Consider the following 17,649-nt stretch of genomic DNA (forward strand, 5'->3'; position numbering starts at 1 on the left):
TACTCAGGTAGAAGTATAGATACTAGAGTTTAAAAATACTCCTGTAGAAGTTGAAGTATCAACTCAAGTTTTTTACTCAAGTAAAAGTATAAAAGTACTGGTTTCAAAACTACTTAAAGTATAAAAGTAAAAGTAATGTAAGGGGGGGAAAAGCCATTAAGGACAAAAGCCATTGAAAATGAATGCATCTTAGTATAATGTAAATATATTAAAGAAGCATATGTGTGTACTATTGAGCATTAACATGTGTTTCAGAGAGCAGGAGATATGATGACTAGTTGCCTATAAGTATTGTAATGGTGCAAAAAGTCAAACTTCAGAGGCATGTTATCATTTATCCTAACCTTTATTGGAATGTACATCCAAGTTTAGTTGCAGGAATCTGAGGGAACGGATGTAAGAACAAAACTGGACAAGAACATCTGAAACAACCACAACCAAATTCACTCTATCCGGATGGAGCAATTTAACTGGATAGTTTTTATTAAAGGCCGAAATGAAATAGAGTAACGAGGCTGTTTTTAAAATGTAAGGAGTAAAAGTACAGATAATTGCGTTAAAATGTAAGGAGTAAAAGTAAAAAGTCGTCTGAAAAATAATTACTCTAGTGAAGTATAGATAACCAAAATTTCTACTTAAGTAAGGTAACGAAGTATTTGTACTTCGTTACTTGACACCACTGATTATACTGATTTTAAAATGCATCAGTTTATCCTATTCTATCATTTCTATAAGAAAACGGTTTCTCTGGAGTGATTTTTTTTAAGCCCAGAATAGCAGCAATAAATGTCTGAGAGCGGAAATAAAGCCATAAATGTTTGTGCAGGTGATTGAGATCAACCTGAGCTCCATGGTGCCCTACGTGAGCGGGCCCAAGCGGCCTCAGGACAGAGTTGCAGTCAGCAACATGAAAGAAGATTTCCAGAGTTGTCTTGACGAGAAGGTAAAATACAAAAATCTCTGAGGTCTTGGCTGAGAAGCAGAGTCTGAATCGTGTTGTCGATGGCGATGATGCAAATCTGTGATTTTGTGGTTTGAAAATGCAGAATCTTTTTTGTTTTCTTGGACTCAGGTGGGTTTTAAAGGCTTCCACATCTCGAAGGAGAAGCAGGAGACTCGTATTCCTTTCCTGCACTGCGGTCAGGAGTACCAGCTGGCCCACGGCTCGGTGGTCATCGCTGCCGTCATCAGCTGCACCAACAACTGCAACCCGTCTGTCATGCTGACTGCAGGTGAGACTGAGCCGCGTCCCCTCACATTACCAGGACATGAGCGGGTCAATGTTTAATTTTAGTTGGCGTAAAAAGCTGTTTAATGTTTCTCTGCGGCTTTCTAAAATGCTAATTCTAAAACGCAGGACGGTTTAACTTGCAATATTTGTATGAGCAAGGTTTTTAGGAGAAATGTTTCATACCTGCGACAGCGCCGCCCGACGTCATCAGCAGCGCTTTGAAGGAGAAGACAAAATGATCCTGATCAACCTTTGAAGCGTGTAATTCAGACCGGTTTTGTGATTAAAACTGCCACCAAGGATGTAACTCAAGAGCTTTAAATTGTCGGCCAAAACAAATACATCCTTCTCAAATTTCCCTTTTTTTAATATATATATATATAATGTGTGTTCAAAACATATTAAGAACAATCCCACAAAGTCGATGTCCAGGGTCTGAAGAGAGGAAAGGAGTTTTTCTTTATTGATTTTGTGAAACATTTATTTCACTCAATCTCAAGGATAAAGTGTGGGTTTTATTGTATTTTTGAACTTTGCAACCACAAAAAAAACTACAAATTTACCGGTTTTGTTCATTGCATCACTGTTATTTACAACAAAGTTACTCAGAGTTCCAGTGAATTCAGTTGAACGGGTCCTCAGGGCAGGACCGCCCATGCAGTGACAGTTGGAGATGTAATCCTTGTTCATCAGGACTAATAAGGACAAATCCACCTTCTCCACTGTTCCTTTACTACTAATAACATTTCTGGTTGGTTCCTTTGAGCATCTGAAGGGCTGCGACTCTCACAAGTTAACCGAGCTTTGAGCAGTCGGGCCACGCTGTTGCAGAGAACTGTACTGATGCATTTTGCATCTTTATCTTTTCTGTCTGTTACAGAGAAACAAATATACTGTATTTACTGGACTATAAGCCGCTACTTTTTTCATAGGTTTTGAACCGTGCAGCTTATACAAAGGTTATTCTATTCTGTGGATTTTTCTTCCACCGCTCGGGGCGCTCTAACCGGAATTAGAATCAAAACTAAGACAAAATAAATGCAAAGAAGAATACACTACTTGTTCTTTAGCAGATAGAAGTAGAAGCAGATTTCAAACAGATAAAGAGATAAATAAATACCGGTTATTTTCTCTTGGTTCTGTCGTTTTAATCAGCAAAGTTGCTGCCGTGTTAAAAGACAATGTTAAGAAAGGATCTATTTAGGTACAAACATGTACATCATTTACAGTTCAAGATCCTTCTGTACATGTAGTAAATATCTAATCTAACAACAGAAATATCTGCGGCTTGCATATCTTTTTTTTCATATTTTTTTAAAAAATAGAGCGGATGCGGCTTATATGCAGTAGGGCTGGGGATCGATTCAAATATCAAGAATCGATTCGATTCCGATTCTTAAGATTCAGAATCGATTATCAAGGTTTGATTAGATTCGATTCCGATATTGATTTGGGTTAGTGTTATTAAAACAGTTTTTTGAGCTGTTGCATGAATTATATGACTGTAGTTATGCAAAATATTACTACTAGTATTATATTGAGATTCAACAGCAAGTATTGGCAGCTAATGATGCTGTAAGGACCAATCAGCTCCCAGAATGCTGATAGAACTGCTTTCAGAAACATCATGTGGGTCAGAATTACCAAACAGATCCAGGGAGGAAACAGAGACGGATGAAATCGGTTTTATTTTTTCCCACATTCCGTTTTTATTTGTTCCATTTTCGGTCTATTTTGGTTTTTAATTTTTGAGCATTTGGTTTTTAGCATTTTTTACAAATGTAACCCCAAGACAGTATATAAAGTAATGAAATATAGACAATTTATGCAATTATAACCTAACACTTTAATGTTTTCATACCTTTAAACATATTTAAAGGCAAAAACATGGCACCAGTTATTCTCGTGTCCAACAAAACATTCCTTTTTTGGTGATAAACAAAAAAATAACCAAAAGTTGTAATTTAATGATGAAAAAAAAAAATACATAAATAAATAAAAGAAAAAAAAATCGATCTTTAGACCTATGAATCGATTTTTAGGAATTAATATGAGAATCGATTTAGAATTGGGAAATCGTTTTTTTCAACACAAGCCTAATATGCAGGTGCGGCTTATAGTCCAGAAAATACGGTACTCTTTTCTGAAACGTTCTTCATGCGTGTTTGTGTGTTTGTCACCGACAGGTCTCCTGGCCAAGAAGGCCGTGAAGGCCGGGCTCGTGGTCAAGCCTTACATTCAGACCAGCCTGGCCCCGGGGAGCGGCATGGTCACCCACTACCTCAGCACCAGCGGAGTCCTGCCTTACTTCAGCCAGCTGGGGTAGGAATGTCTGCACGACCACACAAAAACACACACAAGCACAACAATCCACCGCTCAACTTTGCTCTTGGGGACAAAAACATGTATTATTCCTTGAGTGATGCGCCTGCTGACGTATTTGTACACCGCCCCGTGTTTCTGCATAAACAACGCTACTCTGGCTCGCAGAAGATGCTGTAAAAGTAATGATGGGCAGGGTTTAGTGTACAGGCAGCTTACTGTAAGTTTACTTTCAACCACATCGGTATTAAGTTGCTCGATCAAGGGATTTACTAGATTAGATTTAAATCATGAAGATTGTATAATGAGCTGTTTCACAACCTGGAGCACAACAGTTTTAACCTTTACGGATCTTCAGACACTGATGCAATGTGTTTTGCATCAACACTTTCAAGACATATATGAGCTACTAATAAAAGTAAAAAAGATTGATTAATAGGGGAAGCTAAAAGTTTAACATCTCATCATAATGGAATGAGGCAAAGTAATAAAAGTTTTAAGTGGATGTCTAAAAGTTTGCCTGAAAACCTTCAGCTTTGAGCAGGAATTTTTTTGCGATAATTTAGTATAATATTTTTTCGCCACATTTTAAACTCTGAAGTCAGTTTGAATCTTTGAGCCACAAGGTCCGACGTCTGAATGGGTTCAGACTTTTGTTCCTGTTAAGATGCCCGTTTCATTTTGAAGGAATATCTGGTTATTTGTACAAAGCGTTGTCTAGCTGCAGGGATCTTCCATCCTGCGTATCGGGGGGGGGTCTCGGTAGAGGTGGAAGTAATTAGAGAAGAAAGATGGACAGATTGGCCTAACAAAAGACCAAAGAAGTCAATCTGTAGGAGCCACTAATCATCCTTCGCCTGCTCGGGACACAAAGAGCTAAAAATGTTCCCTTGTGCTGTTTTAAAGATGACTTTCAGGCCTTTTTAATCCCATTGCTGGATTCATCTGTTCATACGAACTGAACTGGGTTCTTCCTCTTAAAAGAATTAGGACTTATTTACCTTAGCTTTATTTTATGGACCTTTTTTTTTTTTGCTACATTACCTTAAATTCTCCTCACATCCCAATGGCAGACAATGTATTTAACCCAGTCCTGGTAAAACAGTAGATCAGGGGTGTCAAATGTGCGGCCCGAGAGAGATTTTCATGCAGCCCGCAAGAAGTTTCCAACGCAAAAAAGCTAAATGTTAATTTACTAAAAAGGAAGGCATAAATAATTGCCATGAATCGCAGCATATCCGATAATATATTTCTTCTACAAATCCATCGTTATTCCACAAAGAGAGCAGTTTTCGACCTTTTTTTAGTTTTCTAGAATGCATTTGCCGATTTTATTTCTTTGTAGACGGTCCTTTATTTTTATTAACTGACTACTATTATATATTTTCGCAGGAAAAATATCACTGCTAAAAAAGATGATAGAAGATATTTATTCGGAGAATTTCAGTTTTGAATACGAGGATAGTGACAAAGTAAAACAGTTAAAAAAGAAGTGCTGACTTTTTCAGCACACTGGCGTAAATATCCGCGCCAATTTTTAAAAATAAATACACTTAATTGTACTGGAAAAATCTCTAAATCACAAAGAAACACTCTCGGATGTAATAAAAAAGATTTTTTGAAAAAAGCGAAATATAAAAAAACATACTTGTTTCTGTTTATCTTTGTAAAATGATATTAAAAGTATCTTACATAATTTGAAAAAAAACGAGAAATTTCAAGAAAAGATCCTGAAGAAATACATTTTACATAATTAGAGTGTAAACAAAGTGCATATTTCCTTTAAAATTAACTAAACTGATATTGGATTAGAAAGCAATAGTAAAAAAAAAAGAATTAGAAAAAGAATTTTCGCACCATTTTTGTTATTTTGAGCGTGCGGCCCGCGAGAAAAAAAATTGGTCAAATCCGGCCCGCCAAGCAAAATGAGTTTGACACCCCTGCAGTAGATATTAACCATCTGCATAAGAGGCAGGGCTCTAAAAGCCTCCCTGAACTATTGTGGAGACTTCCTGGAGTTTTTCTGACTTAGTAAGTAGACCTTTGTGACCTTCGCTGACACTGTTGTTGCTTTGTTTGCAGGTTTGAGGTGATCGGTTATGGTTGTGCCACCTGCGTTGGCAACACGGCGCCGCTGCCAGAAGCCGTCGTTGATGCGATCAAACAGGTACGACTCCGTAAGTCACAGCTGCCGCTCCTCCCGTTCACATCACGCAGACGTTGACCATGTCCCTCGTTTCAGGGCAACCTGGTGTCCTGCGGCGTGTTGTCCGGTAACAGGCACTTCGAGGGCCGCCTGTGTGACTGCGTGCGTGCCAACTACCTGGCCTCGCCGCCGCTGGTGGTGGCGTACGCCATCGCAGGCACCGTGGGAATCGACTTCGAGAAGGAGCCTTTAGGTAAGTGGATCTAGGAACCTTCTGGGTCGTCATGAGCCAGTCTCCCAGGTCTTGTCCCGGCAGGTATCGGCCACAAGCCAAGCCGGGAAGAAAGGACAGTGTTTGTTTTTTAAAGTGTTGTGTTGAGCAAACACGAGATAAACCTGAAGAGTTATCCTGGTCTTTTTATCCTCCTTAAGCTTCTCTTTACAACTTCTGCTTTGTGTGAAAATATGTCCATTGTTTTTGTTCAATCTAGACCAGGGATCGGCAACCCAAAATGTTCATATTGGACCAAAAATATGGACCAAAAATATGTCTGGAGCCGCAAAAAATGAAAAGTCTTGTATAAGCCTTAGAATGAAGACAACACATGCTGCATGTTTCTATATTAGTTAGAACTGGGGGAAGATTTTTTTTTTTATTCATTCATTTATTCTTTATTTCATTCAAAAAAATAAAACAATTCAATACAAATACAAATGTTCTTAAATTGTGAATGAAAAGGGAGCAGAAAGAAGAAGAATCTTATCTGATCTGCCCCTTTTCCCAAGAAATAACTTCACAAATTAAAAATAAAAAAAAAAACAACTAAGTGAATAAAAAAACTAAAATAAAATTTATAATGCACTTCATAATGCACTTTGAGAAAAATGTCGAAATGTCAAGAAAAGAGTTGAAATGTTGAGAAAAAATTGGAAATGTTGAGAAAAAAGTGAAAAATTTCGAGATTAATGTTGAAGTACAATATCGAGAAAAAAGTCGAAATGTTGAGAAAAAAGTCAAACTTTCGAGAAAAGTCGAAATGTCAAGAAAAAAGAAAGGAAAAAAAGGAAAAGAGAAAAAATAGGAAAAGAGAAAAAACAAAAGAAAAAAAAAAGGAAAAAAAAAAGGTCAAACATTTTTGAAAAATCTCCAGGAACCACTAGGGCGGTGCTAAAGAGCCGCATGCGGCTCTGAAGCCGCGGGTTGCCGACCCCTGATCTATACTCTTTATATCCTCCATGTCAACATCAGCATTTTTTTTTAAAGTGAGTTTGGAAAGAAAGACCTGCGTTTTTCCTGACGCTAAAATCATCTTCATGCTCTGAACAGGTTTGACCTCCGAGGGCGCGGAGGTTTATCTCCGTGATATCTGGCCGTCCAGAGAGGAGGTCCAGCAGATAGAGGAGGACACGGTCATCTCCTCCGTCTTTAAGGATCTCAGGGGAAGGATGGAGGTAAGTGAGATGCTGTTTTGCTTTATTTCCTTCACGCATTTTGTGTGTTTTACTAAACGGAAGATGGTAAAGGTTGTCAAATGTTTTGCTGTCTTCCAGAAAGGGAACACGTTTTGGAAGAACATTGAAAGTCCAGACTCTGTAGTTTTTCCGTGGGATCACAAGTCCACGTACATCCGTTCGCCGCCTTTCTTCAGCAAGTTGGTATGTCCCTCCATCCTGCCCTCATCTATCAAAGCAGCTCGTCCTCTGTCCCCTTCACGCCTCTTCCTCCTCTTCCTCTTCCTCCACATGCTTCATGTCTCAGAGTGAAGAGGTGCCTGCTCCCCAGTCCATAGACGGCGCTCATGCCTTACTCTTCCTGGGCGACAAAGTCACCACGGACCACATTTCTCCAGCAGGCAGCATCGCCAGGGTCAGCGCCGCCGCCAGATACCTGCAGAGCAAACGGTCAGTCTTCAACCTCCAAGTCATTTTCTGACCACAGTACTGTTATGTTTGATTTCTATGTATTTATAAAATGGGGGGGGGGTTAAGGATTGGGACCAAACTAATCAGACTAGACCAGGGGTCGGCAACCCAAAATGTTGAAAGAGCCATATTGGACCGAAAACACAAAAAACAAATATGTCTGGAGCCGCAAAAAATGAAAAGTCTTGTATAAGCCTTAGAATGAAGGCAACACATGCTGCATGTTTCTATATTAGTTAGAACTGGGGGGAGATTTTTTTTTTTCATTATGCACTTCCAGAAAAATGACGAAATTCTCGAGAAAAAAGTCAAAATCTCGAAATGTCAAGATTAATGTTGAAGTACAATCTTGAGAAAAAAGTTGAAATGTCGAGAAAAAAGTCAAGATTTTGGGAAAAAAGTCGAAATGTCAAGAAAAAAGTCTAAATTTTGAGAAAAAAGTCAAAATGTCGAGATGAATGCTGAAGTACAATCTCGAGCAAAAAGTTGAAATGTCAAGAAAAAAGTCAAAATCTTGAACAAAAAAGTCGAAATGTCGAGATTAAAAAGGAAAGGAAAAAGGAAGAAAAAAAGAAAAAAGAAGAAAAAAAAGAAAAAGAAAAACAAGGAAAAAAAAAAAGGTCAAACATTTTTGAAAAAGCTCCAGGGAGCCAGGGAGCAGTTATACGTGGGCTCGAAAAAAGAAAAGAAGATTGCACAAGATTGTTATCATACCATCATATACAGTGATTATTATAGTGGATATTGCACATTAAGTACTGCACATCATTATTATTATTACTACTATTTGCACTGATCAATGAGTCTAACTTTCAAATAAAGGGTTTCTGTTTGCCAGGGAGCATAAATATTGGAATAAGATCATGTGGTCGGATGAGTCCAGATTTACCTTGTCCTAAAGAATAAGAACACCACAGATTAAGTGACCTTCCCATCATGTCTGTGGTGGCAGTATTATGATCTGGGTTTCCTTCTTTCCCTACGGTCAAAGTCCAAAAACGGAGGTCGGATGACTCCATGAATGCACTAATGAGCACTTTTGCGTCCCCTCATGCTGTTGGCTTACTCCCAGATATCGACCAGTGGGTTCAAACTCTTCACAGATGGGATGAGTCCAGAGCTCAACTCTGTTGGGAATCTTTGGGAAGTGCTGGAGAACTCTCTCATCATCATCAACTTAAAAAACCTTGGTGAAATATTAATTCAGTTCAACTTTGTCTTTATTTATTCAGCCAAATCTTGACACAGGTCATCTCAAGGCACTTAACACAATACAGTTCACCTTGTTCCAAAGTAGTCCAATTAATACAAAGCCAATAAAATAACAATAGTTATTGCTTTGCAAATGAAACCGACAGATTGTATCAGAACAAGCACCAGGCGACTGTGGGAAGAAAAACTCTCTTAAAACAGAAGAAACAGAAGAAAACGTGGAGACTGTGTCCTCCAATCAATGAGAAGATTGGGACAAAAAATATTAGTATTGCAGCTTATTCTTTGGTGCAGGAGGGTGAAAAGTTCTGAACAATTTTACTAGACCAAAGTGCAGATTGTAAATTTTATATAACACTCTGATTGTTCCATATCTGACCTACTGTGTTGAAGTTTGGGGAAATGCCTGTAAAACATATATTCAATCAATTTTCATTCTGCAAAAAAGAGCCATAAGAATAATCAGTAGAAAACGATATAGAGATCCAACAAATCCATTATTCCTTCAGTTAAAATTGTTGAAATTTCATGAACTAGTAGACTATAGTATTCTGCAAATTATGTTTAAAGCTCATAAAAAAACTTTACCAATCAACATTCAGAAAAGATTTGAAAAAAGAGAAAGGAAGTATAACTTAAAAGGAACAGAGATTTTTAAAAAAACCAAGATTCAGGACAAAATTGATGGAACGTTTTGTTTCTGTGAAAGGAATCAGTTTATGGAACAATCTGAATAAAGAAAACAAAGAATCCGAATCAAACATTACATTCAAAAGAACAATTAAAGCCTGTATGTTAAGTAAATATAATGAAATATGTTAGTTAAGTTTGATTGACATACCCATAGACGGCGGTAATTTTATTTTATTTTTTTATTCACTTAGTTATTGTTTTTTTTTTTTTTTTAATTTATGTTATTTGTGAATTTATTTCTTGGAAAAAGGGGCAGATCAGATAAGATTCTTCTTCTTTCTGCTCCCTTTTCATTCACAATTTAAGAACATTTGTATTTGTATTGAATTGTATTGAATTGTTTTATTTTTTTGAATGAAATAAATGAATCACAGAGATATAAAGGGATGAACTTTTGAATGTTCCACCTCAGACTGACGCCGCGGGAGTTTAACTCGTACGGCGCGCGCAGAGGCAACGACGCGGTGATGACCAGAGGAACCTTCGCCAGCATCAAGCTTCACAACAGATTCATCGGCAAACCGGGCCCCAAGACTCTGCACATTCCTTCAGGCCAGGCCGTGAGTAGAAACGGACCCGGGGGGCCGAGCTGGAACCCCATGACCTTTGAGCTTTTATTTTTTTTATTATTTTTTTTTTTTTAACCTTTATTTAACCAGGAAGATCTCATTGAGATTAAAAACCTCTTTTCCAAGGGAGACCTGGCCAAGATAGGCAGCAGCAATTACAACACATAGTTACACAGAGTTACAAATGACAGATAAAACACCAACAGGTAAAATACAATTAATATAAAATTTAAAAAAGCAAGCAAATCACAAAAAACAGGTACATGTAATGGAGTCGCCCTCAAGTATTTTCAATTTAGATTTAAAAGTACTCAAAGAAATTAGTTAGCCTCCAGTCATTTCGTAACGTGTGCCAGGCTGAAGGAGCAGAATAAACAAAGGCTCTTTTACCCAGTTCAGTAATAATAATAAGTTCAGTACGAGCACAAGGAACAGAAAGCAACAGGTCGTCTTGTGAACGGAACGAGTAAGAACCAGGACTTCTCTGTACAATCAAGGAACAGATCTAAGAAGCAGCAGACCAAGCATTGCCTTATATATAAAAGTAAGCCTGTGTTGAAAAAATTGATTTTCTGATTCTCATATTAATTCCTAAAAATCAATTTGTATGTCTAAAGATCGATTTTTTTTTAAATTTTTTTTTCTTTCATCATTACATTTTTGCCTGGTGAACTTTAATCCCAGTAGTTTTGAAAACTCCTGAACTAAATGTACTTTTCTTTAGAGAAAATGCTGGACATTTCAGCTTAAATTTCTAAATGTTATATTAGTTCAATGAAGTTCATATTATCTATATTTACTATAGCTTGTTTGGTTTCTCTGTTATCGGACACGGTTTGTCATGAAATACCTGAAAAATGCCGGTGCTTCATGGCAAGCTGTGTGTCTGGTGACAGAATAAATCAGACAAGATAAAATAATTTGTTTACTGCTTGAGTTCTTGCAATTTCTTTCTTTTTTTGCACTTTAAATGGATATTGAAATGCCTATTTGAGTTATTTATTTCTTAGTTATTTCACAATGATTATTGTGAAATTATTATTTCAATAGTTATTTTACAATATAATCCAGGCAACACTAACCCAAATCAATATCGAATCGAATCAAATGGTGATAATCGATTCTGAATCTTAAGAATCGTAATTGAATCCATTCTTGACATTTGAATCGATCCCCAGCTCTGTATAAAAGTTTACCAATGACTGAGCCTTCGGGTGGCCAGAGAAAACCATCCAACCCCAGAGTAGAACTCACAGGGATGTCAATGGTTTACAATTTGTAATGAACCTCAGGGAAGCAGAATATGCCGTATGGATCATATGAAGACATTTAGCAGAAGCATTCATGTACAAAATATCTCCATAATCTAGTACTGGTAAAAAGGTGTTGACCTCTGACCTCGTGTGACCTCCTGCTTCTCACTTCCTGTCTCCCCGTCCGTCCAGCTGGACGTGTTTGAGGCAGCCGACCGCTACCAGCGAGACGGCGTCCCCCTCATCATCCTGGCGGGCAAAGACTACGGCTTTGGAAACTCCAGGGACTGGGTGGCCAAAGGGCCGTACCTGCTGGTAAACTAACACACTCAAACGCAGCAGCTTTTACTGGAACCTGACAGTCCCAGTTTGAGGTTTAGTCGTCACTCTCCCGGCCTCGGCCTCTGTGAACGCAGGGCAGAGGTGTCAAGTAACGAAGTACAAATACTTTACCTTACTTAAGTAGAAATTTTGGTTATCTATACTTCACTGGAGTCAATAATTTTTCGGACAACTTTTTACTTTTACTCCTTACATTTTCACGCAATTATCTGTACTTTTTACTCCTTACATTTTAAAAACAGCCTCGTTACTCTATTTCATTTTGGCCTTTAAAAAAAACTATCCAGTTAAATTGCTCCATCCGGATAGAGTGAATTTGGTTGTGGTTGTTTCAGATGTTCTTGTCCAGTTTTGTTCTTACATCCGTTTCCCTCAGATTCCTGCAACTAAACTTGGATGTACATTCCAATAAAGGTTAGGATAAATGATAACATGCCTCTGAAGTTTGACTTTTTGCACCATTACAATACTTATAGGCAACTAGTCATCATATCTGCTGCTCTCTGAAACACATGTTAATGCTCAATAGTACACATATATGGTTCTTTAATATATTTGCATTATACTAAGATACATTCATTTTCAATGGCTTTTGTCCTTAATGGCTTTTTTCCCCCTTACATTACTTTTACTTTTATACTTTAAGTAGTTTTGAAACCAATACTTTTATACTTTAACTTGAGTAAAAAACTTGAGTTGATACTTCAACTTCTACAGGAGTATTTTTAAACTCTAGTATCTATACTTCTACCTGAGTAATGAATGTGAATACTTTTGACACCTCTGTTGCAGGGGGTGCGCGCCGTCATCGCCGAGAGCTTCGAGAAGCTGCACAAGAACCAGCTGGTGGGGATGGGCATCCTGCCGCTCCAGTTCCTGCCGGGCCAAAGCGCCAACTCGCTGGAGCTCAGCGGGAAGGAAAGGTTCAGCATCGTCCTGCCCGAGAGCCTGAGCCCGAGGGAGCAGCTCACCGTCAAGGTACGCCGCCGCGCCGGACGGTTACGGGTCTAAACGCTCCCAAGTAGCGTTTCTGTAGTAGTAGTTGTTTCTGGCAGCCTGTTTCAATTTTAGTTTTAGTCTAGTCTTTGGGTCGAGCTATCATTTTAGTTTTTATTAGTTTTAGTCACGGTCATTCTCCTTTTAGTCGTGTCAAGTTTCAGTCGACTAAAAGTCTGAGCTTTTTTTTTTAATTGTTTCTTTATTTGGAAAGGACAAGTCAATAAAACGATGCAGCAACACTCAATCAAATGAAAGTCCTTCCAGTTTTGCTAGTTTAAGTTAGAGATGCACCGATCGATCGGCCCCCGATCGGGATCGGGCCGATAATGGCCCTATCGGCTTTGATCGGAGATCGGAAAAATAATAGTTCAGAGCGGCCGATCTGATGACGTTTAGATCAACAAACGCCGCCCGCGCGGGCGTTCCCACATCTCAGACTGAGCGGTCCTGAGGAGGCTTTGGCCTCACCAGTGCGGGACTTTTACAATGTCTGAAAAGGACAACAAATTTGCAGTTTGCAAAGTGTGTCCAAAGGAGATACCATGAGGAGTAATATTACAAAAGAATCACAACATAATGAAGCTTATTAGACATTTGAAAGTTCTTCAGACGGAGTAGGCTATATTGAGTTTTCAAAGTTGGCTGCCGCAGAAAAAGGGGAGAGAAAAAAAGGAGCGCGCGCAACGGCACTAATTCAGCTGTAACACCTGTAACAGAGACTTAAAAACGACAGGAAGAAAAATAAAGAACTACATCGTAAGGTAATGAATTCATATGCTTTGCTCATCAGCCGCTTTCTGTTGTAGCAGACATCAGGTTTAAACACGTTTGCAGCTTGGATCCGCGGTGCGCGCTGCCGCGGTGCGCGCTGCCGCCTCGTAAATATTTCACTGATGAAATCCTGTCGGAGTTTTACCAAACTATAAACAGTCCAAAGCCTCATGCAGGACGACAATCGTGTCAGTCGCTTCACGAGCTCTAGTGTGAAGAGTTTTGCTTCACTCACAAGAGTTTCTTCACACGCGGCGGATGCTATCACTAAAGCTTTCACAAAGCTTAATAATTCATAATTAATTTTTATTTTAAGATTTAATTCCTCTTTCCACAGGAAAACTAAGGTTTATAATTTGCAACTTGTATCAACTTTTAGAGAGAGACATGTCTGCTGTTTCTGTGTTGGTCACATGTACATAATTATTAACACAGGAAAGCTGAAGCTACTAAACTACACTTACTCTTTGTAAGCCGAGTTTACACCTAATCTCCTAATTTTTATACCTAATAATACAATGTCAGTGTCGTGTACATGAGACAACAATATTGACGAATTTATGGATTTCACCCTGGGATCGGTGATCGGAAAAATCGGGATCGGCCGATACTGGTTTTCGAAATCGGTGATCGGTGATCGGCCCTGAAAATCCTGATCGGTGCATCTCTAGTTTAAGTCCCAAAAATTAACGTTTACATGAACTATGAACAGAAATCAGGGGGTCACCTGCCGCCGCTGTGTTGAACCAATCATAAAACCTCATGCTCTCATGGGGGTGATAAATACAATCCAGTTATTCCAAATCTTATTAAATATGTCCCGTTGTGTTTTTAGTTAGAAGGTCAGCTTTTACATCCTAAAAATCTCTAAGGTGATAAAGTCTGAGCTTTTTAGTCTTATTTTAGTCAGAATTGTCCAGGACCATTTTAGTCTAGTTTTAGTCAAAGATTGTATTTAGCCAAACCCATTTTACAATTCAAACAAGGTTATCTTATTATTATATTATTGTTACCTTATAGACTCAAGAATACATTCATTCCAGATACAGAAGACTCTAATTTGAGTTTACAACATATTTTTCCGCATTTCTCCCTGTCTTTTTCTTTATTCACGACACATTGGGTTTTCTTTTCCACGTCTATGTAGGAACGTTTTAGATGGATCTTCTTCTTCTCCAGCCCCAGAGCTGATCCCTGCGTTTCTCTATGTAACTTTTTTAATTGACGTTAACTAGAGCTCTGCGTTAACGGCATCAGCCTCTAACTCTGCAGCTGCATCTTCTGGATCTGATTCCTGCTGCAGCGACTGGGATTGAGGACTAACGTCACCCAGCAGAACTAAACCAGAGGAATCTGCTGAAAACATGGACATTAAGGATCTTTGTTGGAACATTTCGTCTCGTTTTGGTTGACGAAAATGAAGACACATTTTAGCAGAGTTTTTATTTTGTAATCTACATTTTAGTCTCATTTTTATTCGTCTACGATATTGCATTATATATTTAATTATCGTTATCGTCACATGACCAGCATTTTCGTTGCGTCTCGTCTCTTTTTTCCTCAGGTGATAAGGTTCATGACGACGATATTTAGTCATAATTTTCGTTGATGAAACCAACTTTAGTCCACCTTTTGTCTCTGTCTTCCAGACCAGCAAAGGAACGTCGTTCCTCGTCACGGCGCTGTTGGACACCGAAGTGGACGTGATCTATTTCCGACACGGAGGGCTCCTTCGGTACGTCTCTCGGACTTTGCTGGGAAGCAGCACGAAGCCCGGACCCCGACCCGCCCAATCTGCTCCGTGTCCATGAGCGGCGTCCAGCTTCACCTTCTTCCCTCGGCGTCCGTGGAGAAGACGCGCCAAGGCGACGCAGAGACTAATGTTGTGTCCGTCTGAGCTGGATCCGAGTCCACAGACCTTTTGGAACTTCAGTTTTAAGACCTCTACACGAGCTGCTTTTACGTTTCTACACCTGGGAGGGGGCGGGAGGGGGTTGGGCTTCGGGAAACAGCAGCGTTTCTCCTCACGAGTGCACGAGTGCGGCCGTGAGAAGAAGCGGTGGCGTTGGCTGGGACTGGAGACGTGTTCTGGATGAAGTCTTTCACGTCTCCGTGCCGGAGTGCGGAGAGGAATCCTCCAGCGCCGTAAATCCCTCCTCGGTCTCGGCTAAAACTGCTGGGATGGCGGCAGGTACAAGATACAAGAGCATGAATCCCCCACCGATCTCTGCCGTATATCCCCCGTAGGATTTAAACAGTCTTTTCTAAATTAAATTCTGGACATTTCTTCAATTGGACCGTTTACCTGAGAAGTTGCATCCAGGTACAATCACTTCTCATCGCTGAAGAGTGTGAATCTCTCACCGATGACGTTACTGGTATTGATAAGCTCCTCCCACCGCCGTGGCTCCTCCCACAGACATATATACGTATCCGCCCCATCGAGCGCTGAGCCGTACGTCAACGACGCCGCCATATTGGATGTTTAAGACTGCACTGTAAAGTTTAAACTAATACAAGTAAATGGACTTATTTTCATAAAGCGCCTTTCTACAAAGAAATGTACGTTTTACGTCTCATTTATTCATTCACACACGCACTAATATACTTGGGAAACAGTTAGCCACCAAATATAATATATTTAATTTTCTCAGATGGCAAAAATAAGAACTTTATTGATCCCACATAGGAATAATTCATGTTGTATCAGCTATAGAGAACAAGGTAGTGCCGAAAAACAATATATATCCCCCCTCACAAAAATAAGAATGTTATTTGTTGTCTGAAAAGTTGTTCAAATGTTATTTTATTGTCTGAAAAATTGTTCCAATATTATTTTATTGTCTGAAAAATGGTTCAAATATGTTATTTTGTTAAAAAACAAGAACAATCCAAGGCACTCTTCTTCAAATATAAAAAAGCCTTTATTTGAAATGGCTATTTATGTAGAAGATGACTATTTTTAATTCTTCTACATGAAATAGCCATTTCAAATAAAGGCTTTTTATATTTGGAGAAGAGTGCCTTGGATTTTTCTTATTTTTTGACATCCTTTTTCCCACCAAAGAGCATCTTCGTCACCTGATTTAGATGAACTTTCTGAGCACTCTGGACTTTCTTTTTTATGTTATTTTGTTACTTGAAAAATGTTAAATATGTTTTGTTGATGAGAAAATATGTTTCTCTATTTTTCTTATTTTTGTGAGGGAGGATATATATTGTTTTTCGGCACTACCTTGTTCTCTATAGCTGATATAACATGAATTACTCCTATGTGGGATCAATAAAGTTCTTATTTTTGCCATCTGAGAAAATTAACTATATTATATTTGGTGCCTAACTGTTTCCCAAGTATATTAGTGCGTGTGTGAATGAATAAATGAGACGTAAAACGTACATGTCTTTGTAGAAAGGCGCTTTATGAAAATAAGTCCATTTACTTGTATTAGTTTACAGACATCCAATATGGCGGCGAGGTTGACGTATTGCAGCAGCGGGCAAGAACACTCGATGCGGCGTCTATGTATATATGTCTATGGCTCCTCCCACCACCGTGTCACCTCCCACCGCCGACTCCCCTGTATCACATTTAAAGTCCGTTTAAACAGCGTCGCAGCATTTTCAGGCCTTTTTTCTCCCAAAACAACTCGGTGCTAAACTAAAACCGCCTGGCCAGCTGTCCTAACTTTGATTTCTGGGGGGGTTTGGCACCAGCGGGTGCAGAAGAAACCGCCTCTGGACACGTCTGGATAGACGCAGGAAGCATGTGACAGTAATCGTCTTTGTCGTTTTAACGACTGACTCTTGGACTCTTCTGTAACTTGGCTCATCGCATGAGAAGACGCTCCTTTGCCGTCGCTAGAAACGGCTGTGAGTGGGACCAGCACCAGACCAGACCGGGACTGACTCATCGTTGCTCTGCACACAAGTGCTTTCCGTCTCAATCCGTCATCAGAAATTTCATTTATCACTACATTTCATTTACAACTTCGGAAGTCACCGTTTGTGAGAAACGACTGATTATCGACGCTTTTCCCCCCAGTCGTCATCAGCTGAAGCTTAAACAAATGCAGATGTTAAACGTGTCAAAGGTCAGATTTGCTTTTCTCTGATCATGTGGAAACGGCTCCGATAACGGGACATCCTGAGGCGACCCCGTGCAGCGTCACGCCGTCCACACCGTGGACC

General features: G+C 39.3%; 1 protein-coding gene across 1 annotated transcript in view; it reads left to right on the forward strand.

The window, feature by feature from the left end:
- The window catches only part of ireb2 (iron-responsive element binding protein 2), a 33,502-nt gene extending 17,736 nt beyond the window's left edge, over positions 1 to 15,766 (forward strand). The window contains exons 11-22 of the mRNA XM_061722413.1: positions 827 to 943; positions 1,073 to 1,232; positions 3,418 to 3,553; positions 5,636 to 5,720; positions 5,796 to 5,952; positions 7,027 to 7,151; positions 7,251 to 7,355; positions 7,459 to 7,601; positions 9,940 to 10,087; positions 11,542 to 11,664; positions 12,484 to 12,669; positions 15,111 to 15,766. Coding sequence (XP_061578397.1) covers positions 827 to 943; positions 1,073 to 1,232; positions 3,418 to 3,553; positions 5,636 to 5,720; positions 5,796 to 5,952; positions 7,027 to 7,151; positions 7,251 to 7,355; positions 7,459 to 7,601; positions 9,940 to 10,087; positions 11,542 to 11,664; positions 12,484 to 12,669; positions 15,111 to 15,272 — 1,647 coding nt within the window. The 3' untranslated portion in view covers positions 15,273 to 15,766. The remainder of the gene's footprint in view (positions 1 to 826; positions 944 to 1,072; positions 1,233 to 3,417; positions 3,554 to 5,635; positions 5,721 to 5,795; positions 5,953 to 7,026; positions 7,152 to 7,250; positions 7,356 to 7,458; positions 7,602 to 9,939; positions 10,088 to 11,541; positions 11,665 to 12,483; positions 12,670 to 15,110) is intronic.
- The last annotated feature ends 1,883 nt before the right edge of the window (positions 15,767 to 17,649 follow it).

Source organism: Cololabis saira, chromosome 5 (genome assembly GCF_033807715.1).
Source record: "Cololabis saira isolate AMF1-May2022 chromosome 5, fColSai1.1, whole genome shotgun sequence".
Lineage (NCBI taxonomy): Eukaryota > Metazoa > Chordata > Actinopteri > Beloniformes > Belonidae > Cololabis > Cololabis saira.